Below are 26,807 nucleotides of genomic sequence, written 5' to 3'. Positions count from 1 at the left end.
ACAGACTCCGTTTATGGAAAATAATTAAAGCTGGACGGCGCAGCGCTCAGCAGGGGCTGGCCAAGAACATTCCAGCAGCTCGGGGTGCGCGTCGTCATCTGTGGAATGAGCGAGCTGGCCCCGCCTTCCGCCAGTTATCCCAGGGGTGGTGGCCTCATAAATGGCGCTTTTAAATCTGTCCTTCTCCTGCTCTGTGCCAGCCTGACGCAAGGAGGCCTGCCCACCATGCCCATGTCTGTCTTCCTGCGTCCAAGGTGGAGGCCAAGGCCATGCTGGGAAATGCCAGGAACGAGAGTGCAGGGGCGTCTTCGAGTATTCGCTGGGGGCTTGCGTGGAGGTCTGAGAATGCCTGGACCAGCACCATGAGCTCCGGTGCCCAAAGCAGCAAGCAGGTGCAGTTCCTCTTAGAAGCAGACAAAATGCCGAGGAGATTGAGATGAAAGGGTCAGGACGAAACCTTCTCTCCATGGTCGTGTGTTGAACTCCCCATGGGTGGGTCGTCCCAGGCACCTGCTCGGCTTTGTGGCTTTGCCAGCAGGGATCCGCCGCTTCCGCTGAGCGCACATCAGCCACGCGCGCGCCACGGCGTCGACGGACGGACCACAGCTTGTTCATCTGCGGGTGGCGTGGGTTGTTCTGCCTTTTGGCTGTTGTGAGTAGTGCTGCTGAGAGGGCGAGGCCAGCGGAAGGAGGGCAGACCCCCTCAAGGACCCCCCTCCAGCCGCTGAGAAGGGAGTTCCTCACCCAGCGAGCTCCCTCTCTGCTCAGGGTATCCTGGGGTACAGGCCCCCCCCACATACACACACGTGCACACACACAAACACACTCACATACTCCCACACACACACACACACACACCCTCATATATACACACATACAGGCACCCATACACTCACACACAAACACACACTCTCCCATAGACACACATGTAAACACACACTCACATACACACACCCCGTCACGGCTGCCGTGACCTTCAGAGTCCATCCTGGACCAGGTCCCCTAGGGGCCCTGCAGGCCCGTGGCCATTTGGGGCAGAACCCAGAGCCCAGAGCCCGTCTTCGTGTTTTGAAGACTCCCTCCCCCAGGTCAGCTTCTGCCAGTCTTTCTTCTTTAAGCAGAATTTTGGTTTCGTGATTGCAGAATTCAGGCAGGGAGAATCAGACAAGACGAACATGTCTGATCCACGGCAAGAATCGGCAGAAAGGGTCAAAGTCACTCACGAAGAGCCTCGCCAGTGAAAAGGACTCATTTTCTTGGATGAGCTGTGCCTGGAGGTGGAGGGACCGGGCGCTGGCGGGAACGGCAAGTGTCTGGGGTGCAGGATGTCAGAAACACGGCCCCTCAAAGCCACGAGCTCAGAACCACGATCAAGACCCAGGTCTCCTCATCAAAAGTCTTGCACTTTTCCTCGAAAATTCCGTCTGCGGCACGAGAAACCGCATCTCTGGGGGGGTCGAAGAAGACTCTCGCCCTGGAATGTCCCCAGGATCCGCGTAAAGATGACATTTCGATGCCGGAGGCCTTCTCGGTGTAAAAACAATACTTCTGGCCAGAATTAATTATTTATTGCATTCGCTCAGAGCATTTTTCTCTGCCAGAAGTGCGAACCCGTCCCGAGGACACTGAAGCAATATTGCGATGCCCATCCCACAGTGGGCAAATAAAAAGCACTTTTCAAAAGCCAGATTTGCCCCTGCGTTTTCCATTTCCTCAATTTTTAAATACCATGCTCCCGACTCGAAATAGAAAAACTAAATATTTGCAGATTACAGGTTTCATTTTCCTGCAAATATTCATGAAGATTAAATGTCACTTTAATCACCCGTCGGTTTATTTCTCTGGGCCTGTCCGATTTGCATGTGCTCACTCACCGCCGGGAAATGACTTTTCCTCGTGCCAGCTGGGGTTTATTTACCATTTGCTCTCGTCCGCCTTCGCGTGGAGCTCCTGGAGTCAGAAAATGCATATCGTCGCCGACAAATTGGTGCTCACGGATGGGAACTTTCAAGCTGGAGCTGCAGCAAGGCTGCGACGCCACCCGCTGCGACCAAGTCCCTTTCTGCCCATCCCTTTCTGCTAACAAGGCGACCGCCAACCCACGGGGCCCAGCTGCCGGGGCGGGGTGGGGGTGTGTGGATACAGTGGCTGCTGCACCTTTGGGATGGGGCGGGAGGCGCCAGATGCGGTAACACGCAGCAGGTGCTGGCTTGAAATGCCCCCAGGAATTCTTTCCTCTGGGGAAAACTGGGAGTGCTGGTTTTGTTTCCAGGGGAAGAGTGACCATAGATCCAAGCAAAGGTGCCATCGAGGGAGGGCCCCGTGGGAGATTTCCTCTAGACACCCTGCAATGAGCATAGGCGTCCGGGCGGGGGGGGGACTGCATCCTCCCACCTGCATCTCAGAACCTACCGAGTCCGTCCCTGTTCGCTTGTGTTTTGTTCTCTTGCCTCCTTGGTGGGCTGCTCGGTATGAGATGGATTTTATCAAAAGAACAAAAGGCAGGATTGAAAGAAGAGCAGGCTTTTGTAGGCAAAATCAGGCTTGTGATAAATCAGAATTCTTCTCTTTATGATGGATGCTGAATGCCCCTGATGATAGAAATGAACCTATTTCCAAACAGAAGTAGATGCACAGAGAACGCACATGTACAGCAAATTTGTGGTTACCAGAGGGAAGGAGGGGGAGAAAAATGAGGAGCTTGGGATTAAGAAATACGCACTATTAAAACATAGTAGGCCTTGTATAAAACATACAAGGCCTGCTGTTTAGACAAGGAACTATATTCAATATAATAACCTATAAGGGAAATGAATCTGGAAAGAATAGATACGGTTTCAGTGCATCACTTTGCTGTACACGTGAAACTAACACAACATTGGAGATTGAAGATACTTCAATTTTTAATTTTTTAATTTTTATTTTTTTGTCTTTTTAGGGCCGCACCCACCGCATATGGAGGTTCCCAGGCTAGGGGTCCAATAGGAGCTGCAGCCGCCAGCCTACACCACAGCCACAGCAACGCAGGATTCGAGCCACGTCTGCAATCTACACCACAGCTCACGGCGACACTGGATCCTCAGCCCACCGATCGAAGCCGGGGATCAAACCCACAACCTCATGGTTCTTAGTCGGGTTCATTAACCACTGTGCCACGACGGGAACTCCCCTTCAATATTTTTAAGTGGTTTTTAAAAAGAATGCCCCTGGAGAATTTTACAGGGTACCTGGATTCCACGTGCCTGGATCAGCGGGATCCAGGATCAGCCCAGCACGCTCCCAGCACGGAGCGCCTGTTGGGCTCTGCTTGGAGCTGTGTCCCTGGGGGACGCCTTGTGAACCCCTCATTGTTCTCTTGGAAAGGGACCCTCCCTCATGATCCCCACGCAGCATCCCCCCTTTCAGCTGCGTCTCCCTGGAAATGACACGGAAACCACATGAAGCACGATAGAGACCTAACTGGTGGCTTTTGTCCCCAGAATGAAGAGCCGCTGTTCTCCAAGGACGGCCGGACGTTCTTCTTCGTCCGAGCCATCCCCCAGGGGGGACAAGGCAAGTTCTACCACATCACCGTGTCCTCGTCCCAGGTACGTCCCGCTGGCTGCCGGTTCTACCGTGTGGGTATCGCCCCCCCCCGGTGTCTTGGCATCTCCAAGGTCCCCAAAATAAATCCACTCCCCAAACCCCAAAGGGGGTCCCCAGGCGGGGCCTAACGGGGCGCTCGGGAGCCAGCTGTTCTAACCAGGCAGAGGCTCGAGTTTGCCCCTCCTGATATTAATCGCAGATATTAAGCGGCTTCAGACAGCGTCAGAGGCAGTCCAGGTGCACCGTTGGGTGTGAGCCCGAGGATGCGTGTAGAGGATGGTTTGCCCACCCTGCCAGGCCGGCCTCCCCCTCGGGTGCAGGGTGCCCCCGCCTCGCGGTTAGGCTCGCGCACTGCCCTGCCCTGTGCTGCGGCTGCACTGTCACCTCTGGTGGGACGAGGGCAGAGCACCACTGAGCAGGGGAGTGAGCAGTCAGTATACGTGCATGTGCACCATGCAGCCTGGCGAGTGCCCGCACCTGCACAGCGGCCGCCTGGAGCGTGCCCACCCCACCGGCGCTACCCCAGGGCTGCGCTTGGCGGGGGGCCCTGCCCCCAGGAGGCAGGGGAGGGACCAAGGACTCCCAGTAGCACCACCCCCGCCCCTGCTGTGGGCTCCGTGTTGAAGCAGTTAAAGCCGTGTGGGATCAGGCGTGTTAATAAAACGTTATTTTACAAACATTACCAGAGTTCCCGCTACGGTGCCATGGGTTAAGAACCTGACTGCAGCGCTTCAGGTCATGGCCGAGTCATGGGTTCCATACCGGCCTGGCGCGGTGGGTTAAGGACCTGGTGTTGCCACGGCTGCGGCTTAAGTCACAGCTGCAACTCAGATTCAACCCCTGGCGTGGGAACTTCCATATGCGAGGGTGCGGCCATAAAAGAGAGAGTTATCAAAATATTCCATGGATATAAAGTGGAGGATTCCGAGTCACGATAAGACCCCAAAGGCAGCCTCAGAAGAGAGGTGCCAGGAACGTCCGCCACAGGGCAGCTTTGGTGGGGCAGGAACAGAAGCCCGCTGTGACGCGGTGACAGGGGTCACGGGGACGCGGAGGCTGGGATGCTGATGTGGTTTGCAGTCGGCTGAATTGCAGGGCTGGCAGAAGGTCTGGGACCGGCTGCCGTTCTGCTCTGTACTACTGGGGCCTGTGTGCTCGGGCCCCAATTTCTGCCTTTTTTATTTGGAATCACTTTGTTCAAGACGGAAGATGCTGAGCTGTTTTTTTCATTCAGCCCCTCCCGGGTTCACCCCCAGGATCGGTATCTGCTGAGTCCCCCTTAGACACCTGGCAGGAAGCAGGCCCCCACTCACCCACCAAGAGGGCCCCCCCCAGCCCAGGCCCCCGCCCTGCAGAATGCCCTGTGCGCCCAGCTTTCCCATCTGGCCCTGCACCCCCCCCCCAGCTCTCCCTTCTCCTGACACCATTTCTGGGTCCCTGTGCCCCCAGTGTGAGCCTCGGGCCTTCTGCCTGGGTTGACACCAGCTGCGTCCCGTCTGCTCTAGAGGCACCTGCTCTCAGAACCCGGCTGCGGGTCACAGCCTCGCATGTCACCATGCTCCTGTCCAGACAGTGACGTCTTTCTCCTTCTGTCATGATCATTCTCCTGGGGCGGGGTGTGGGGGGCGCTTAGGGAGCAGCAGTGTGCAAATGGGCGACACGTGGTAAAAGGGCCTCGTGGGCATAACGGCCGAGTGAGGAAGAGCCGGGGTGCTCTCTCCTCCCTCTCTCCTTCCCTCCCTCCCTTCCTTTATTCCGTCTGTTTCCTTCCCCGTCTCACCACGTCCCCCATGTTCCCTCTTTCTTGCCTCCCATCCTTGTAGGAAAGACCCAGGGATTCAATTTACAGATTTAAAGGCACAGCATCAGCAGCCCTCGGAGGGAGTACAGGCTCCTAAAACGGGGAGCTCGCATGGGCGGTGCTGACAGTCGAGGTGCTGGCCGGTCACCCACTGTCCCTCCACTGCCCATCCTCCAAGGAGGGGCGGGCTCAGCCCGGGGGTGGTGCCCAGGCCAGGCGGGGGCACGGGGCAGGTGCACCCCCCAGACAGGCGCCTCCCTTGCGCGCCACCTGGCGCCGAGGGCCCGGGGCTGAGAAGCGAGGCTGGGGTCCAGCCGTGTCCTGTCTGTGTTGCAGCCCAACAGCAGCAACGACAACATACAGTCCATCACGTCCGGGGACTGGGACGTGACCACAATCCTGGCCTATGACGAGAAGCGCAGTAAGATGTGAGTGAGCGCCAGCGCGGGCCCAGGGCAGAGCGGGGCGCGGCCTCCCCTTCCCCACGACGTCCTGGTTTCTCCCTGAAAGCCTGTCTTAGATTCCTGCCGACAGCCCCACGTCCCAAGTCCCCAGGCCCCAGGCTTGGGGCTGAGATGGGCCAGGCGGGTTGCTGAGCCTGTGTGGGTCCCAGGCACGCTGAGTGGGTCGCCTCACTCAACACGGCAGCCCCGTGTCGCAGGTTCATTGCTTCCCCGTTTCAAGGACAAGGAGGCAGAAAGAAGTGAAGTCACTAGGGCAGGCTGGTCGGCCAGTATCCGGAGGAGCTGGGATTTAGCTCAGACAACTGGGGGTCCAGGCAGGATGCTGGTCAGCCTCCCGGTCCTGGGCCAGAGCCAGCTCCCCACCTGCGGGTCCCCGCTGCACATCAGCCAGCCCCAGGGATGGAAGCAGCCTGTGTCTGGGTTGGAGCGAGTGTTCTCCGTCCTAACCCCCCAGAAGCTTAATCCTGTGAAGAAACGCACCCCAGCCCAGGTGTGCACCCAGCATCTTCACCCCCTGGGGCGATTCGGGCACACCTGGGCCAGTGGAGGTCAGCCGGGACGTGTCCCTCAGCCTGCAGGTGCGTGGCCGCCCCTAGCCCACCCGCGTGTAGCCGGCCCCAGGCAGGAAATTGCTCACTGTGGCCCCTGAACTTTACACATTCCCGGGAGGTCAGCAGAGGCAGGGCCTGCGCGGGAAACCCAAACCTGCCCCAATGCCAACTGACTCCTGTGCACCTGCTGGTCTTTGCAGCTACTTCCTGAGCACGGAGGACATGCCCAGGAGACGCCAGCTCTACAGGTACGTTACACACACACACACAACACACACACACACAGCAGTCTCCCACCAAGGCCGACATGGGGAGTCGGCAAAGAAAAGCCCCATCAAAGAGTAGCTTTGAAATCTGGGGAGAAATAACAAAAAATGCTGAGGCTTGAAGTTCCTGTTGCGGCTCAGAGGGTCAAGAACCCAACTAATATCCATGAGGAGGCAGGTTCAATCCCTGGCCTCGCTCAGTGGGTTAAGGATCCGGCATTGCCACAAGCTGCATAGGTCACAGATGGGGCTCAGATTTGGCGTTGCTGCGGCTGTGGTGTAGACGGGCAGCTGCCGCTCCAATTGGACCCCTCGTCCGGGAACTTCCATAGCTGCAGGTGCGGCCCTAAGAGACACGAGACTGTGCCGAGGCTCTGAAATTTGAAGGTTCGTTATGTTTTTCTGCTTTTGTTAAATGGTGATTTCCGGAGTTCCCGTCGTGGCGCAGTGGTTAACAAATCCGACTAGGAACCATGAGGTTGCGGGTTCGGTCCCTGCCCTTGCTCAGTGGGTTAACGATCCGGCGTTGCCGTGAGCTGTGGTGTAGGTTGCAGACGCGGCTCGGATCCCGCGTTGCTGTGGCTCTGGTGTAGGCGGTGGCTACAGCTCCGATTCAACCCTAGCCTGGGAACCTCCATATCCGCGGAGCGCCCAAGAAATAGCAACAACAACAACAACAAAAAACAAAAGACAAAAGACAAAAAAAAAAAAAAATGGTGATTTCCTCTCCCTCTTTCTCCCTCTGGATAAGTGCTGGATCCCTAATAGTCTTTTTTTCACTTTGAATCAAATTTTATCTTGGCGGGATTATCCTCGGCTGGGTTTTAATAGACAGGAGCTCGGGTTCGGGAACCTGCGGGGGGAACTGGGGTGGAGGCGGGCCCTACCCCAGGCTCACTCCATGTGGGACGTTGGTCCAGCTCCAAAGCCTCAAAGGAGGCAGGGTCTGTCCCTCTTCAGCACAGATCCTGTCACCTGCCCCCTCCGTTACTGCCGTCGTCAGGGAAGGTTTGGGTTCTGAGGCGGGATTCGCCCTGGGAGCTTTGTGCTGGTGAAGTGCGGGTGGGCACAGGGCAAGCTTTCCTCCTGATGGTCCCGCGATGAGGGGGCGGCTGCTGGGCCTGCCACGTGCACGGGGCCACCCGAGAGGACTCCACTGTGCGTGGACCTCGGGGTCTGAACGGGCCGAGGCTGGACCCCTCCCCCACTGCTGGGGGGCCAGAGAAGCCCCCCCCCACCCGGGCCGTGGGTCCCTGTGCCGAGAGCAAGGGCTGCATGAAGGGTTCTCCAAGGCGGAGGAAGCTTGGGGATCCATGTGGTCCCGGGTTTGTGTCTGGGGACAGTCATCCCAGCTTGTCCACCAGAACGCCTCCCAGACGTGCCTTCACCAAATTAGCAAAGGTGGCCGAGGCAGGCCACCTCCATGCCCCTCGGACTTGTCTCTTAGGAGCCAGCCTCTCTGCCCCGTGGAACAGCTTCACTCGTGCACGCGCTGCAGATTCAACCCCGCCCCGCGCCAGGCACTCTGGGCAGGACTTCTTCCAGGGTCACTAGCTTCTGGCCTTTAGCTTCTGGAAACAGGCTGTAGGCTTCCTGATGTGAAATTGTGCTTGACCAGAGTGGCCCCGGCAGACACCTCAAGGAGGTCGCCCTGTCCTTGGCCACCCAGGGAGAAGCGCCCCCCCACCCCCACTGGCTCTGGAAGCAGCTGGAGCTCAACTCAGCCACTGCTGCTGGGGTCCTCCTGCTCCTGGCCCGGTGGCGGGCACTCTGAGGAGCTCAGAGTCCCAGCACGCACTTGCTCCCCAGGGGCTGGCCGTCGGCGCAGGAGGGGAACTGCCAGCAACGGTGCCACATGCCCTCTTCCCTGCGGCTCCCAGGCAGCAGCCGTGCCCGGGGCTCTGGCAGTAGGGACGCTCCAGGGCAGGTGGCAGCAGAGCCAGGCCATGGTGATGCCCCCTCAGGGAGACAGGAAGGAGGCAGGTGCCCCCAGGACACCGCGGGAGGAGAGAGGAGGGAGCAGGACCCGTGGCCTCACTCCCGTGACCTCGCGCCCTGTCCCCGCAGCGCCAGCACGGTGGGCAACTTCAACCGCCAGTGCCTCTCCTGCGACCTGGTGGAGAACTGCTCCTACTTCAGCGCTTCCTTCAGCCCCGGCGCCGACTTCTTCCTGCTCAAGTGTGAAGGTGAGTTCCCGCCCCCACCTGCCGCACGCCTCGTCCTAAACCGACGCTGGGACCCCAGGACAGGCGGCCCTTCTGGCCCAGGATGGGGCTCACGGGAGCAGTGTCCCGACCTGCTGTCTCTTGCCTCTGGGGTGTGCCACCTCTGACAAAGGCTGGGTCATGTGTGGCAGGTGCTTTCTAGGCTCTGGGCCCCTTAATGCCAGCGTTCACCTCCTTTTCCATAAAAAAACCACCAATCTAGAGCTGACGAACCCACGCCCCCTACACCAACAGAAACAACACAATTGCTGAGATTCCTAAGCATGTGTAAGGATTGATGGAAAAGAAGATTTAGACAGGAAAATGAATCCTTTTTCTACAACCCAGTTCGTGGATAATTTGTCCTAAGCTTCAGAATGTCTTGATCACAGCAGTCAGCGTATACAAAGCAGTAGCCCACGTCCCATAACAGACACAAATAGCTCTGCCCCTTCTCCTCACATCTTGAAAATAGGGAGTTCCTGTTGTGGCTCAGGGTGTTAAGAGCCCAAGAGAGTGTCCATGAGGTTGCAGGTTCGAGCCCCGGCTTTGCTCAGTGAGTTAAGGATCCGGCGTGGCCATGAGCTGTGGTGTAGGTTGCAGACACAGCTCAGATCCCGAGTTGCTGGGGCTGTGGTGTCGGCCGGCAGCTGCAGCTCCAATTCGACCCCTAGTCTGGGAACTTCCATGTGCTACATGTGTGGCCCTAAAAAAAGAATCTTGAACAGAAAAGATAGGAACCCACGGAAAGGTAAAAAATAGTAAACATAGTTGTGACAAGATACGTCTCCAAGGAGTTCCCGTGTGGCGCAGTGGGTAACAAATCCGACTAGGAACCATGAGGTTGCGGGTTCGGTCCCTGCCCTTGCTCAGTGGGTTAACGATCCGGTGTTGCCATGAGCTGTGGTGTAGGTTGCAGACATGGCTCAGATCCTGCATTGCTGTGGCTCTGGCGTAGGCCGGTGGCTACAGCTCCGATTAGACCCCTAGCCTGGGAACCTCTATATGCCGCAGGGGCGGCCCAAGAAATAGCAAAAAGACAAAAAAAAAAAAAAAAAAAAAAAAAACGTCTCCAAAAAGAGCCAGATCTCCTGCGATCTTCCCGAGGAATGAAACTCCGCCACCGGCACTGAGTGGCCACCCAGCAGCAGTCTGGTCCTCTGGTCCCCAGGGAACGATGAGGAACCTCTCCGTCCTGTGTCTGCGACAGCCTTGGTAGGTCACTCCATGGGGAAGGTGACGGAAGCGCCCCCAAGGAAGAGCTGTGGCAGACGGCGTCTCCCAGACGTAGGTGGAAACATGAGGCCCAGCGTGAGCCGGGGCCTCGGGCCCGTGTGGGGATCTAGCTGCTGGGGTCTGCCCGCGTTCGCTGATCAGGAGTCCAGCCTCCTAACTGCCTCCCTCTGGGTCAGGGGCTCCCTGCGAGTCCCGTGCAGGGAGTTTTGTCCGACGGCCTCACTCCGAGGACGGCAGCCTCCAGTCTGGTTTCCACAGAGCCCCAGCCCCGGGTTAGAATCGGAGGTTCTCCCAAGAGACCCACGACCCTGGGATCCCGAGTCGGTGGCAGATTTCACAGCGGCGCCCGCGTTGGGCGCATTTGGACAGCGGGTTGGGAGGCGCGTGTGCAGATCCCCGCCCTCCTGCTGCCTTTCCATCCTATGGGGGTGACATTTCTCTTTACGTCTACGTCCCAGCCACGCGTCCCGGCTTTTTCTCTCTGAAGCTGCAGGTGAGGTGGTCTGCAGGTGTTTCAAGTGACCGCATGGTTTCTCAGTTGTCCACGTGCAGGAAACAGAAGCACAGTCGTCCCAGGCCACAGACATGACCCAGCCCCTGAGGCCACCGTGAGCTGAGCCTCGGAAGGGCTGGGACGTCCTTCCCACACACATTCCAGCAGTAACGGAGCAGGTGCTTGGGGTCCGAAGGCTGGATCTCAGAGGTCTCCAGCTCCACTTGACTGAGAAACTTAGGTCTTAATTGATCTTGGAATTTCCACCGTAGGAGTATCTGAATCGTTAAAAACCTAGTTAAGTTTTGAGGCTCTTGCCTCACCTTAAGGAAAGCACACACGAGCCCTCTTCTCTAGGGTCCGGCCGTGCAGCCAGCTGCACCCAAAGGCGATGTTAGGATAAAGCATTTTATAAGGAAATCATGTATATTCCAGAAGTACGGTAATCTTTCGGTTTACCCGGTTCATTGGCCTTCGCAATGACCTTTGAGAAACAGGTCATTTGGAGTTCCCGTCGTGGCTCAGTGGTTAACGAATCTGACTAGGAACCGTGAGGTTGCGGATTCGAGGTTGTGGGTTCAGGATCTGGTGTTGCCGTGGCCTGCAGTGTAGGTCACAGATGCAGCTCGGATCTGGTGTTGCTGTGGCTGTGAGGTAGGTCGCATATGAGGCTTGGATCCGGCGTTGCTGTGACTCTGGCTTAGGCCAGCAGTTACAGCTCGATTAGACCCCTAGCCTGGGAACCTGAAAAGACAAACAAAAGAAAAGAAACGAAATAGGTCATAGAACTATCTCATGTATGTCCAGCTTCCTGCAGTTTGAAAACGGCACTCTTGATTCCTTGATGTTCACATTCCCGTTTCTGAAGCCTTGTGTTTATGGTCTGATCACACGCCGATCTCTCTGGAGCCCCTCAACCCCCTGGTTTTGCCTCTGCCTGATGGCCCTTCTCGATAGTTCTTCTCAGACTAGGGTGGATTTGATCCTCTCCTGCAGGGGGAGTGGGGGTTGGACCGACAGTAGTGAGCTCGCCCAGGCAGCATGGACGGGGCTGTGGGTTCACGCTCAGATCCATGGGCGGGACCCTCCGGGGTCACCCGGTCACCCCTGCGAGGACACCTTCCATCCTGGGAAAGCCCAGTCTCTTCCTTAAAGAGAAAAGCACTCACTCTCTGAATGATTTTCCTGGGTCACTGCAACAAATGACCACCAAGTGTGTGTCCTAGAGCCACAGACGTGTACCCTCTCCCAGGCCTGGGGGCGAAGTCTGGAAGCAGGTGGCGTGTGAAGGGCAATGATGCTGGGGGACTCTGCTCCATGCGCTCTCGGCTCCCGGCACCGCCAGTGACCCTGTCCTGGCCTGGCTGTAGGTGCAACTCCCTGTGCCATGTCCAGAGACCCTCTCCCCTTAAGGACACCAGTCCTGGGGTCCCCACCCTAATCTACTGTCACTCGTCTTAACAGGGATACGTTTACAAAGGCCTTACTTCCCATAAGGCCTCCGGCACAGGCACTGAGGGTTAGGACTTCGGGGACACAGCTCAACCCACAGCCACAACGCCTCCCTTCTGAGACCCGAATCACCTTCCCAAATGAAAAACAGGGGACAGGAGGTTAAGGATCCAGCATAGGTCACAGCTGTGGCGTGGGTTCCGTCCCTGGCCCAGGAACTTGCACGTGCCACAAGCACGGCCGAAACAATAAAAAAAGAGGACAGAAAACTCCCCCGTTGTTGTCTTGCGGGACACAAAGTGAAGGGCAGCCCGTTAGACGTTTGTGAATGGTTTGGCCACATTCTCGAAGGAATGAGAGGCGCCTCTGAGGAAAGCCCTCGACCCAGACCTCGGTTCTGGACGACAGCTATGACGGCGGACGTCTGACACGTTCGAGGAGGAATTCAGCGCCGGTGTCAGTTGTCGCCAGGAATCCTGCTTGCAGCTCATCCCTCAGGATAAGTCCTCATCCCCTTCACGGAGCCTCGAAATGTCCTGTGCTCCTGCTCCCTGCGTTCAACCCTGGACGACGGAGTCAGACGTCCCGTTCACAACAGCTGAGTGTCGGGACTGCGGCCTGTGTGTTCAGTTTTTCTCTTCAAACCGAATCCCAGGAACAGGATTGATTTTCCTCTGAGGGCGTCCACAGGATGCTGTCTTTCCTGTTTCTGGGAAGCACCTTAATCCACCCAGAAAAAGGGCCCCGTGTGTGACTCAGGCATTGGCTACTTTGAGCGATTTTTTTTATAGTTTTAAAAAGAAACACATAAGCGGCTTTGTCCAGAACCAGAGACCGTGAGGCCTCCTGTCCGTTCTGAGCGCGGAGAGATGCGGTCCGCGTGAACCGCTCCTGCTGCGGCCGGAGCCCCCGCTCCAGGGTCCCCCCGGGCTGTGGCACCTCGGTGTGGACGTTGAGGTCACGCGTTAAAGTGTGACCCGAGCGGACACCGAAGTGACTGAGTGTGTCTGGTTCCTGTTCCTGCTCCCCAGCGGTGCCCAGGGCTGTGTTGTCACCACCCTTGCCACCGTCGAGTGACACAGACAGCCCAGCCCAGGAGCCCTCAGCTGGTCTTGGCAGATGGCAGGCAGGGCTGCACTTGGGGCTGTGCCGCTTGTCCAGTGCGCTTGCTCCGGCCTCATCTCCTCATCCTGAAAACCGGGGGGAAGCAGGACCATCTCATCAGCTGGGGAAGTTCCGCAGGAGCAGGAGCAGAGGGCCGAGCCTGGCAGCTGATAGGCAGCGAATGCTTAACGGATGACAGCTGATGTTGCTGTGGCCGCAGCGGCCACCACCGTCACTGTCACCACCACTGAGAGCCCCTTAGACGTCCAGGCACGAACTCGCGTCCAGGGCTGGACTGAGGCTTCCTTGACATTAACTAAGCAGTGTCCCTTTGTGCTTCCAAGTGGGCAGATGCCCTCACCCCCACCAAGCTGGCACCCTGGATCCAGGCTCCCATGGGCAGGTAGAAAGTTCCGGAAGTGACCAGAGCCCAGAGGCACAGAGCATCAGCTGCCCGCTGTTAGGCGTGGAGATGAAGCCCTGGTGGAGTCACAGGCACCTCTGCCTGGGGCCTCCACAGCCAGTTTGGGCAGAGGTGCCCAGTGGCCAGGTTTCCCATTTCCTCAAGCACTTTCCTCTGTGCCATCATCCCTCGTGCCTTTCCTCCTTCAGTCGCCCAGGCTGCCGCCGCCCGGCTGCATCCTGTCCTCAGGGACCTTAACTCACTGGGGGCCTCAAGCACGCTAAGGTGCCACTGTGCCTCCTGAGCCCTCCTTGAGTCTCAGGCGTGACACAGGCGTCATCTGGCAGAGCAGCTCCTCTTGACCGGACGTCGCTGGACGGGGCACAGCGGATGAGAAGGACTCTGAGGCCAAGTCAAGCTCTGCGCGAGAGGGAGTGTCACCAAGAATTGGAGCGATGGGTCCCGTCTGCCGCGTGCAGCTGGGGGGAGGGGTGCCCCCGTGCCATGCACCCGTCACGATGGTGTCATCCCCAGAAGAGACGACACACCCCGCACGCTGGAATTGTGGGACCTGGGATGTACTGGGGGGTTGAGATCCGTCCTGAGCGCGCCTTGTGCTGCAGAGAGAGGAGATCAGATCATCTTACAGGGAGCTGGTTTCCTAAAGCCCCGCGGTCAGGGGCCGTGAAGCGATGACAGCCCGTGATTTCAGAAAACAGCATCATTCGTGGAGACCCTGGAGGGACAGAAAGGGCTGCCGTTGACACCAGCACAGAGTTTCTCTCGAGGGGAGGCTGTTGCCCAGAACCCGTGGTTGAAGGACAGCTCTGCCTGCCGAGCACCTTGGGATTGGGAAGAGAAAGGCCCAGACCCATCCACGTGGCCCCCGGGTAACACTGGCCCACACTTGCTCCAAGCAGGTGTCCCCGACATCTGACCCACGGAGGAGTTACATGGCTGCTGCTGCTCTCTTCATTTCAAATAATGCGCTTCTGGAGTTCCCGTCGTGGCTCCGTGGTTAACGAATCTGACTAGGAATCATGAGGGTGTGGGTTCGATCCCTGGCCTCGCTCTGTGGGTTGAGGATCCTGCATTGCTGTGGCTGCGGTGTAGGGCAGCGGCTACAGCTCTGATTAGACCCCTAGCCTGGGAACCTCCCTATGCCACGGGTGTGGCCCTAGAAAAAAAAAAAAAAAACAAAAACAAAAAGACAAATAACACTTCCAGTTGTGCACAGCCCCGGAGCGAGAAGAAATAAATATGATGCTATATATGATAGCATGATAAAGTAGGTCATTAGTAAACAGTGGTAACAGCAAATAACCTGTATCCCTGAGGAAACTGTTATTAGCTTCACACGTGCGCGTGAAATCAATTCTCAACCACAAGGTCTAAGAGACGAAAGCAAGGAGTTCCCAGGGTGGCTCAGCAATGTCTCCCTGAGGACGCAGGTTTGATCCCTGGCCTCACTCAGTGGGTTCAGGGTCTGGCATTGCTGTGAGCAGCAGTGTAGGTCGCAGATGTGGCTCAGATCCATGTTTTTGTGGCTGCAGTGTGGGCCGGCAAGCTGCAGCTTCAATTCAACCCCTGGCCCAGAAACTTCCATTTTGGGGAGACCCCCAAAAAGAAAGGAAAGGAAGGAAGGGAGGAGAGAAGACAAGAGGCGAATGATGCCTCGGGGCTGCCGCATCCCCCAGACCTCTCTCAGTCCAGGCGTCCGGGCATCAACCTGGGCTGCCGTTTCCTTGGGAGTTTGTCCAGGTGAGTGTTGGGACGAGGTTTGAAATGCCTCGGAGACCGGCCTGTGTGTCTGGGCGCGAGCACATCTGTCCAGTCCTGGAACGTTGGGGGCTCTTCCCTCTGAGGTTGCAGTTCCAGGAGCAAGGAGAGGGATTCTCCAGCAGGCGACCTCACGAGCAAAGTCACACAGGTGCTCCAGAAGACACCTGCTCATCGGTCGGTGCTGCCAGACCCCAAGCAAACCCTCGCCAAGAGCCCCCATACACCCTGGTGACAACCAAACCGACGTTGCCCCTGGAAACGGACCTTCACGTATTCCCGGTTAGCGTGAGTGTTGGCAGGTGTCTGCGCTGGGCCGGGGCTGGTGCCAGCATCCCTTCTGCAAAAGCAGAGGTCGGGTCCTGGGCGTGCGCTCCTCGAAGCGTCCATTAGAAATTGATAATGCTTGTGGATGCGGCAACAGTGCCCCTGGAGCCCATCTCTGCTCCTCTCCTGTGCCCTGACTCAGGGCGATCAGGGCTTCACACGCCAGTCTGCCCTCAGGGCCTCCAGCCAGCCCACACTCCTGACCGTCGTCCCACCTCCTAAAGGTCATCTCTCTGCCCCGCATCTTCCTGGGCGCCTGTGTTTCTGGCTTTCTAAGACTGGTCGAGCAAACATCAAAGATAAGTGGCTCCTCTGGCCCCGGGGAGGAGTCCTGGATGGACCAGAACACGGAAGCCCCGGGGAGGAGCCGTGGATGGACCAGAACACGGAAGGATTTTTGCAAAGTAGGTGCAAATGCATCACATGGAAAGTGGAAGCCGAAGGCCAAGATGTGTAGCAGTGTTGGTGAAAGACATTACCAAAAAAATTAAAGGTTTGTTTTCCCAGAATTCAGACCCAGCCAGAGGCGGCAGAGGCTGGGAGCTGAAGGCCATGGTGGACTGCGATGGTCTCACGTGGGGCAGTGAGAGGACGCCCACCCCTGCTCCCACAGCTGTTCTGCACGGTTAGAGAGACACTCGGCCGTGGACTCTCCTAGCAGGGACGCCGGCTGGAGCGGGAAGAAGGACTGGGCCTCCAGTGGCCTCCAAGACCAGGACCCCAAGCATGAAGGACAGTGGCTGACCGCTGTCCCTCCTGCCCCCGCCAGGACCGTGCATCAGCATCACAGGGTCTGTGACCACCGGGGGTGGACCTGTCACCACCACATGGCAACAGCCAACCAGAGACCACGGAGGCTCAGAAGAAACGGGAAGGAGGACTCAGACGGAACCACAGAAAGAGGAGCCAGGGGGACGTTCGAACCCTCACGGCAGTAAGTAAGTCCCACGGCAGTGTCCTCAAAGAGGACCCAGGGGTGTCTCTCTGTTACCCAGGAGCAGGCCACTGCAGAAAAGAAGTGCACCAGCTGCTGGCGACTTGGCAAAACGCTTGCCAGTGTATTTTTCTTAAGTTCCAAAGAAGGGTTGAATAGATGGCATGACTGTGTGTCCATTTCCCCAAGAAAACCCTGAGATAAGCCCTCGCCAAGGTCAGAGGAGCCAGTTAATGACGTTGAGCGCCCTCCCTTCACCCTCGGCGTGTCTCTATTTGGGCAAAAGCGTGAACAGAACATCATCAAATAGTCACCGCAAAATCCAGCGGAAGCATTTCCCAGAAGGCCATGCGTGGTCGAAGGTGGGAATTCAGGAAAAGCTTGAGAGGTCTGAGAAATAGATTCCAGAAACATGGTCTGCCTCGTAAAGGTCCCAGAGAGACTGACTGTAGAGAATACGGGAGGACCTAAAGCAAGGTAGAAAAAGGGGGAATGCTCCCGGACTTTGAGTCATCACAAGGGAAAAAACTATGGAAGGTCTTAGAAGAATGTAGGGAAAGCCTTACACTGAGTTCCTCCTAGTGAAACCTGACAATTCGAAGGTTAGAAATTATGTAAGAACACAGGGAGAAAGGAAAAGGAAGGTTTTTCCCTTTTCTTTTCTCTTTTTGTTTTAAATATTCAGATTAGGTCAGACTTCTCAGCTTCAAAACAGCAGCCCAGGAAACAAAACAAGCCCATAAAACGCTGCTGATAGAAAATGATTTTTTACTCTCAGTCCCAGGCCCACTAAGCTCCTGATCATAAAATGGCCAGAAAAAAAGCAATTTGGGGAGATTCCATCATGGCTCAGTAGTTAACGAATCCAACTAGGAACCATGAGGTGGTGGGCTCAATCCCTGGCCTTGCTCAGTGGGTTAAGGATCCGGTGTTGCTGTGAGCTGTGGTGTAGGTTGCAGACGCGGCTCGGATCCGCAGTTGCTGTGGCTCTGGCATAGGCCAGCGGCTACAGCTCTGATGAGACCCCTAGCCTGGGAACCTCCATATGCCGCAGGAGCGGCCTAGAAAAGGCAAAAAGACAAAAAAAAAAAAAAAAAAAAAAAAAAGCAGCAATTGGGGATACTCAATATGTAAGTTACCAGTCACACATGTGCCATGGAAAAAAATGACAGACGGATATACTTAAACACAGGAAAGTGGCTTTAAAGAGAAAGGAAGACATAAGAAATACGAAGCAATGGTGTTTCCGTCGTGGCTCAGCATAAACGAATCTGATTGGGAACCATGAGGACACAGGTTCGATCCCTGCCCTCGCTCCGTGGGCTAAGGATCCAGCATTGCCGTGAGCTGTGGTGTAGGTCGCAGACGCGGCTCAGATCTGATGTTGCTGTGGCTGTGGCGAAGGCCAACGGCTACACCTCCGATTCAGCCCCTAGGCTGGGAACCTCCGTATGTCGTGGGGGTGGCCCTAAAAAGGAGGAAAAGAAAAGAAAAAAAGAAGAAGCAATGATGAACAAAGAAACTAATACATTTTTTAAAATATATAAATCCCGATTGGATAAAATCGAAGGCCATACAATGTAATGCAATTGCTAAACAAAGATTCCTAAAATCAAAAGTGTTTTTAAAAATGTGAAAAAAAACTCTTGACAATTTCAACAGGTTCCTGGACGCAAACATGCTTGCAGGTGTTGAGATGGGAGAGAACAGGTTCCAGACGCTGGAGGACAGGCCCAGGGATCCCAAAGCGCGGTGGGGGGCGGGGAGACTGTCCCTCCAACAGGCGGTGCTGGGAAAACTGGACCCCACACGCAGAATGAGCTGGACCCGTGTCTTACACCAGACACAAAAATCAGCTCCAAGTGGATGAAAGGCTTACAGGCAAGGCCTGAACACACAGGGGAGACAGCTTCATGCCATCGGTCTGGGCAGTGGTGTCTTGGATATGACACCGAAGGCACAGGCGACAGAAACAAAAATAAGTAAACGAGATTACGCGGAACTTAAAAAGCTTCTGCCCAGCCAAGGAACCAATCAACGGAATGAAAAGGCAGCCTGCGAGATGGGAGAAAGTTCTTGCAAATCATCAGTCTCGTAAGGGGTGCTCTGAATCAAGTCCCCTCCCTTTGTGCTGGGGCGGCCAGAGAGCTCAGAGGGAAGGCAGAGCCCACGTGGGCAGGTCTTTACAGCACACATTGCGTCTGACAGCCATTCTCCTGGATTCTCACTTTTTTTTTTTTTTTTTTGGTCCTTATTCTTACATCATTCTCTTTTTCTCCTCCACTCATTTTAAGCTCCTTTTATTATCCTTTTATTATTTGATCTTTCTTATCTGCCTTAAATCTTTTGTGCCTCCAGATCCAGGGCAGAAGACAGGGGAGAGGGGAATGGCTGACCGGTTGACCAGCAGATAGAAAAATCAAACCACTCCTTCAGGTCGCATGCAAGGCTGCCCGCAGCCCCACCCCATCATACGTATCCCGCCGGGAGGATGTTATGCCTGGGTCAGAGCTGTTCAAACCCTTGGCAGCACAACCAGTTTCCAAGAGAAATATTAAAAAAAAACTTACACAAAACAGATAAATGTGATGACGTATTAGAATTAAAAATTCAAAAGTATAGCATGTGTTTTTCAAGTCAACCAAAGACGACTGTTTTAATGAATACAAAATATGTATGTTATAAATTGGGGCATGCAGGTAAAAATTATAGCCTTTTTAAAACCACCTTCATTCTTTTACATGCCGCTGTCCAAGTTTCCCGGCACCAATTACTGAAGAGACTTTCTTCCACTGTATGTTCTTGCCTCCTTGGTCATGGATTAGTTGACCATAGGTGCTTGGGTTTATTTCTGGGCTTTCTGTCCTGTTCCAGTGATCTATAGTTCTGTTTTTGTGTCACTGCCATACTCTTTTGATGACTATAGTTTTGTAATATGGTCTGAAGTCAGGAAGCCTGATTCCTCCAGTTCTCTTTTTGTTTTTCAATATTGCTTTGGCTATTCAGAGTCTTTTTGTTTCCATACAAACTTTCAAATATGTTGTGCTAGTTCTATAAAGAATGTCATTGGTAATTTGTTAGGGCTTGCACTGAATCTGTAGATTGCCTTGGGTAGTATAGTCAGTTTGACAATACTGATGCTTCCAATCCAAGAGCACGGCATATCTTTCCATCTGTTTGTGTCATCTTTGGTTTATTTCATCAGCGTCTTACAGTTTTCAGAATACAAGTCTTTTGTTTCTTTAGGTGGGATGGACTGGGAGTTTGGGGTTAGTTGATGCAAACTCTTACATTTAGAATAGATAAACAACGAAGTTCTACTATATAGCACGGAGAATTCTATCCAGTCTCCTGGGATAGACCATGATGGAAGATAATATGAGAAAAGGAAAGTATATATTTATGTATGACTGGGTCACAATTTCTGCTGTACTCTACAGCAGAAATTGGCACAACATTGTAAATCAAGTATAATTAAAAAAAAATGGAGTTCCCATCATGGCTCAGTGGTAACAAACCCAACTAATCCATGAGGTAACAAATCATGAGGACTCAGGTTCAATCCCTGGCCTTGCTCAGTGGGTTGAGGATCCGGCATTGCTGTGAGCTGTGGTGTAGGTCATAGATGTGGCTCGGATCTGGCATGGCTGTGGCAGCTGTACGTCCACTTCGACCCCTAGCCTGGGGACCTCTGTGTGCCGCAGGTGCGGACCTAAAAAGACCAAAAAAAAAAAAAAATCCACCTATGAAAAGAAAACAAGGTCTAAACTACCAGTTATAAGTTTCAGGGATGTAATATACACCACAAGGAATATAGTCAGTAATATTATAAACTTTTTTATGGAACAAAATGAAAAAAAATATCAAATCACTCTATTGTACACCTGAAACTAATATAACACTGTAAGTCAACTATACCTCAATAATGAAAAAAAATTATTATTCACTCTTAAAAAATAAAATAAAATAAAATCACCTTCCCCATCCATGAAATTCAAACCAAACCTTTAGAACCACTGCTGCCCTAAAGGGCCGTTGGTGGAATAAATGCCTGAGGTTTTTCTAAAGTCATTTCAGTACCTATAAAGCGCTCTGCTTAGCCCTTCTAGACCTGTTAAATATCTTACACATGGAGGAGTTCCTGTGGTGACTCCGTGGTTAACGAATCCGACTAGGAACCATGAGATTGCGGGTTCAATCCCTGGCCTCGCGCAGTGGGTCAAGGATCCGGCGTTACCGTGAGCTGTGGCGTAGGCTGGTGGCTACAGCTCCGATTAGACCCCTAGCCTGGGAACCTCCACATGCCAAGGATGTGGCCCTAGAAAAGACAGAAAGACAAAAAAATAAAAATAATAAATCAATATCTTACCCAACCTGCAGGATCCAACCCTGCTTCCCTCATCACACCCTCTCCCCCTCCTTCCTTGGGGCGCTGAGAGCACTTTTTTCTCTTTCCTCTGATGCACATCGTACATCTCGCTTCTAGGCCCTGAGCTCCCCCCGGCAGGACCCGTGTGGTCCGAGAGGCACAGCAGCCTTTAACAGACGGCGTATTAGTTGAGTTGATCCGAGAGCATTCACTGAGCCCCGGCCGTTTGCAGGGACAGTGACACATGCCTTGTGCGCTCGGGACCCAGCCCAAGGCCTGAAGGATGAGCCAGAAGGTCACCCGCCCTCCCTCCCCGCAGGTCCCTCTGCCCGCGGGGCGCCCACCGCCCCTCCCCCACCCCCGGGCACCGCTCTCTTTCCCTCGGCACGTGTCACACCTGCCGCGGACGTTTGTGTGTTTTCCAGGCCTGTCTCGCCCACAAGGATGGCAGTTCTGTGAGGCAGGAACCACTTGGACTGTGTACAGTTTTCTAGAACTGCACACAGTGGGCCTCAGCGAATCCATGTTGTTTGAAGGAGTGAACAAAATCTGTGTCAAAATTCTACACTTCGGGGCCAATACAGATGGAGCTTAAAGTCACAGGGATACCCTCGACCTTCCTAGAAAAGAAGCTAATTCCCATGTCCTTTTGAGGTGCCCTAAAAGATACCTCGCATGCTCTGGAAAACCAGAATATTCCTTAAAACCAGATTTCCTGCCATCACGCCTAAAAGGAGGCTTACGAGATGTGGAAGTGTGGACATTGATTTAATTTTTTTAAACAGAAACGTTGCAAACAAAGAGAGTCAAAAAACAGTGAGAATACAGAGTTCCTGTCGTAGTTCAGCGGTTAATGAATCTGACTGGCATCCGTGAGGACACAGGTTTGATCCCTGGCCTCACTCCGTGGGTTAAGGATCCGGCATTGCCGTGAGCTGTGGTGTAGGTGGCAGAGGCGGCTCGGATCCCATGTGGCTGTGGCTGTGGCTGTGGTGTAGGCCGACAACTGCAGCTCTGACTTGACCCCTAGCCTGGGAACCTCCACATGCTGCAGGTGCAGCCCTAAAAAGCAAAAAAAAAAAAAAAAAGAAAGAAAGAAAAGGAAAATAATGCAGTATGCCATTTTAAATCAGTTTGTTTAGTGGCGGAGATTGGTTGGTCCAAATGAATGTTCCAAGTGACTATGGATTTTCCACGTCTCTTCTCCTTTGCTTCAGAGGGAAGCATTGGGGCCTGTGGATAAAGTTTCAGGGAACCACGTTTCAGCCTGACATAAAATCCGTGAAGAGTCAGGAGTGTCAGTTACGGTGGTAATTGAATGGGCAGTGTGCATACACACAGTGACCCTGAGCTCCGGTCCCGGGAGTTCTCCAGGCAGAAACTCGACAACGGGTGAGAACCATGTAACATGAAACAGACTCTTGTGTTCATGGCTTTATAAGGTGGGGAGACGTCATATAAGGAGGGGGTGTCCTGAGGCAGGGTGGGGAAGGGGATCGGGTTAACCCCAGCCCCACACGCCCTGCTCAGGAATTTAGGTTTCAGCCTGCAGATTAGCGTTTGCACGGATGTTCATTGCTAATACAGCCTTTTTAACAAACATAATGGGTAATGGTTTAATAAACAGCATAAGGTAGACATCAAGCGGGTTGCCAGTTTGCAGCCGTGTATTTCTGGTGAGAAAGCTCGTCCATCTGCAGGGACGTGGCGGTGGGCCGGGCTCGTTTCATTCCCCCCCACCCCGTGTCCCACGCCGAGCGAATAAAAATGCCAAAATAAACTGGGTGCTGAGACTGCAGTAAAATTTCTCCTTTGATTTTATTCTCCCATGCACACAGAGTCTAGTTTTTTATAGACTGGCTCTATATTGGGCAGTTATAAAGTACTTTTAAATGAAAACGTAAGTTCATACTAACAAAATACAGCTGTTAGCTGCTTACACAGGGGCGTTAGGGCTCCGTTTTATGTTAAACAGGGCTCCGCTGCTGAGAAACCAGAAAGCCGGTGTTGGGGTCATGAGTCAGTGATGCTGTGGTCTAGGCAGGTGTGTGACCGCCTGGGAAAGAACAACTGGGTCGGTTGGCCCGTGGACAGTGGATGCGGACATGCCCCTTATCCTCTGGGCTCTTCTGGCGCCGCACGGGTTAGAGTCAGGCCCCTGGGTGTGAGTGAGCGCTCCAGCCCGAATGCCCCCACTGCCCGGGGGAGAGGGGTGCTGCTTTCTGAGCCTTTGTTTCCCCGTCTCTGAAATGGGTTGTTTTCTGGGTTGGGTTTTTTTTTTTAATTAAAGTATGGTTAATTTACAATGTTGTATCAATTTCTGCTCTATAGCAGAGTGACCCAGGCATACATATATATATTCTTTTTCTCCTATTACTTTCCATCTTGAGCTATCCCAAGAGACTGGATACAATTTCCTGTGCTATACAGTGGGACTTTATCCCATCTAAAGGCTTATCCATCTAAATGGAATAGTTTGCATCTACGAACTCCACACTCCCCGCCCATCCCACTCCCCCCGCCCCTTGGCAACCACAAGTCTGCTCTCTATATCTGGGAGTCTGTTTCTGTTCTGTAGAGAGGTTCATTTGTGCCAAAGCTTAGATTCCACGTGTAAATGATAGCATATGGCATTTGTCTTTCTCTTTCTGACGCACGTCATTTCGTGTGTGAGACTCTAGTTGCATGGGCCCTTTGCATGGAGAGCAGCATCTGCCAGGGAAATTCGGCCTCATCCCCTTAGCTCTTGGACAGGTCCCCACAGCCAGCAACACCCACAGCCTGCGTGGATGCCCTCGTGCATGTTGGGTCATTCGTTAAGCAGACACCCAAATTCTGCAGTCCCGGCAGAAGCCTCGGGATGCTCCAGAAAGTTAAAAACCATCGTTTGTTTGACCTCAAGCACAATGTTTCTCAGTGAAAAATAAGACAGAGACAGATCCCCGATCTAGATGGGTTCTCATTTCCCTTTCGAGTTTCAACTTCTCTGCACCCCATGAAAAGCCAGTCAGGTGACATACTCACGCTTCCTGGCACTCTGTTCCCATCAGTGCGTGTGCGAGGCTGCCGTTCACGTGTACATGCATGATGCGTACGTGCACATTTGGAAGGCAAGTGCACACCAGGCGGCACCTCGAGAGCCTGTCGGCATCTTGCCCACCAGCCCGGAGGCCCCAGGAGGCCAGGGACCCATCCCCGCCGCAGGCAGGGGCCCTTCATTTGTAATCAGCCTCACTGGCTCTTGGGGATTCGGGCTGGGTGTTTGCCCAGGTGTCATCCCAGGATGACGGACCCTTTCCCTGTGTGGTACCCCCGACTCGGTGCCTCTCAACGTCAGCATACCCCCATGCTGTCCCCAGTGAGTGGGTGCCATCCTCCCTGCTCAGAAGCTGCCGTCCCCCTCGCTGTCACCTACAGAAAGGACCACAGGACTCTCCTTCCATAAGGAAAAGGACACAGCAAGACGAGACGGGAGTAGCCTGTGCCACCCACTGAAGAGATGCTCCTGATGGTTGTGGACCAAATGCTGTCCAACCGCAGTCAGGAGGAACTGGTCCTGAGACACCGTGGTTTCCATGGATACGCGGAAGCTTTCTCCCATCACGGGTTGACATAAATGCCGTGAGGCTGTGGAATAAAACCTCTGCAGTCCAGATGCCCCGACTTAGAGTTACTGAGAACTTGGGCTGGACTGGGTAGAAATTTTAAAAAGAAAAAAAAAAAACTTTTCTGAAAAAAACAAAACAAGAAGAAAAGGCTGCTGAAGAGATGTTGATTCTGTTTAAGAAAACTACTTCCAAATAGCATCTCTGCAGTTCTGGGCTAATTTCGGTTTGATTTGTATTCTCATTTCAGCTGGCAGCAGTTGCTTAGAAAGTTGCAAAACATTGGTTTTTTTTTTCTTTTTTTTTCAAAAACTCTCTCACAATCAGACTTCTCATACATTCAGTTTAGACTTTTTCCCTTTAGTATGAGTGGACTCACTTTATCTGTTTCATCAGTCTTCCTTGTCACGACACAAAAGCTCTCTGTCACCGCAGCTCATTTAACTGCGCCACTGGGACCCATATCCGGGCACCTCTCAGGGCACTGCCTTCAGGGGAGCCCGGCTCTGCCTTCTTGGCTCCAGAGCACCAGGGACCTTAGCTGGGTAAGAAAGCTGCTCGAATTTCTCTGTAGAAAAGTATGCAGGCGCCACGTCTCGTCGTTATCACACATTTAGTTAGTGCACGTGAAATAATTTATGAGGGGGCTTTGCAAAGTGGGACACAGTGCATTTTCACCATAAGGCATGCTTGCCTGATGGCCCACGACACCCTCCCTCCCCAGCCTCCCCAGGTCATGCATCCTTGACCTGGAGAGGCTCTACCTGACGAGAACGCAGGGATTCAGAGCCTGACGCTGCTCTCAAATCGGTGGTCCCATCCCCACCCTCTCTGCCAACAGAGAAGGAGGACATCAGACACCCGGACGCCTGGCCTGTGGGTGCCTGGCTGGTCAGGGCAGAGCCCGTCTTTCGTCCTGTCCGCACATTCCAGGTGCCCCTGACCTTTATTCTCTCTTGAACTTTGCAAAAAAAAAAAAGCTTTTTGCGAATGGTTTCCCTCAAAAATCTCCTCGCCAGACCTGCGCCCTGCGCCCGGGGAAGCCCCAGACACTAGAGGGCGCTGCAGCCCCGCGAATCTCCGCGTCTTCCTCGAACCGCCAGGGCCGGAGTTACCCGTCATTTCCCAGTGCCCTGGTCTGCTCTGATGTGGAAGGCACGCCACCTGCCACCTCGACCAAACTGTCCCACCACCCAGCGGTGCCACAAAGGACTGATCTGTCCAATTCGATACATTTCTCTTGGATATGCCCACTGAGTGCCAGGCACGGGCTAGGAGCTGAGTATGCAAACATGAGCAAGACTGCCTGCCCTCAAGCAGCCCAGAGTCTGCGAAATTACCAGCTGGCTGAAGGCAGAGGAGCCCAGGGGAGCGGGCGTTGCCAAGCACCTCTGCCAGTGGTGGGGCACCTCGCCCTTGTGATGGGTACCCGCAGGTCTCAGCGCAAGGCTACCGGCCCTGTGTCTCCAAGGAGACAAGTATGTCCCACCCATGGGGAACAATAAAAGGCAAATGTGGCAAACTGGGGACTCTGTAGGTGCCCAGAGAAGGAGTGTTTGGTAAAAGTGGGCAGAAGAAGGGCCGATGGTCCTCCATCGAGGAGAAGGAAGCAAGAGGAAGTGGCCTCCTGGTGCCTTAACTGCCTTATCTATAAAATTGGGATAACAATAGGACCTGCCTTGTAAGATTTTTGCTGTAGATCAAATATGTGTGTGTCCCTGCCCCCAAATTCATACATTGAAATCTAGCCCCCAAGGTGATGGAATCAGGAGTGAGGTCTTTGGGAACTGCTTAGGTCATGTGGATGGAGCCCTTGGCATGGAATTCGTGCCCTTAGAAAAGGGACCCCTTCCTCGCTGTGAGGACGCAGAGCGAAGGCCCTGGGACTCCAGCCCCCGGAATTCTGAGAAAGAAATGTGTTCCTCATAAGCCACCATTCCTGCACCTGTTCTGACAGCCCGAACAGACTGAGAGAGGAATGATCGAGTTTCAGTGGTTTATTGCCTATGAAGCACTTGGGGCGGTTGTTGTCGCCTGTGACGCTGATGGTGGTGGTGATGGTGGTGCTTGCTGGTGGTGGCGATGTGGATACTGTTGGTATTGAGGCTGGTGTGGATGGTGGTGGTGATGAGACGATGGGGTTATCTGCTGTTTAGGATGGAGGTCGGTGAGGGTGGTGATGATGGGGCTGGTGGTAGTGAAGACGGTGGTGTGGTCGGCTGTTGGTGAGGATG

General features: G+C 54.2%; 1 protein-coding gene across 1 annotated transcript in view; it reads left to right on the top strand.

Annotated features, from left to right (window-relative positions):
- Nucleotides 1–26,807, top strand: part of DPP6 (dipeptidyl peptidase like 6) — a 757,367-nt gene that overhangs the window by 687,434 nt on the left and 43,126 nt on the right. The window contains 4 exon segments of the mRNA XM_021079151.1: nt 3,480–3,587; nt 5,723–5,814; nt 6,602–6,649; nt 8,735–8,853. Of these exon segments, the coding sequence (XP_020934810.1) occupies nt 3,480–3,587; nt 5,723–5,814; nt 6,602–6,649; nt 8,735–8,853 (367 nt within the window).

This window comes from Sus scrofa, chromosome 18 (assembly GCF_000003025.6).
Source record: "Sus scrofa isolate TJ Tabasco breed Duroc chromosome 18, Sscrofa11.1, whole genome shotgun sequence".
NCBI lineage: Eukaryota > Metazoa > Chordata > Mammalia > Artiodactyla > Suidae > Sus > Sus scrofa.
The sequence above is the reverse complement of the archived record's forward strand: the minus strand, read 5'-3'. Positions and strand labels throughout refer to the sequence as shown.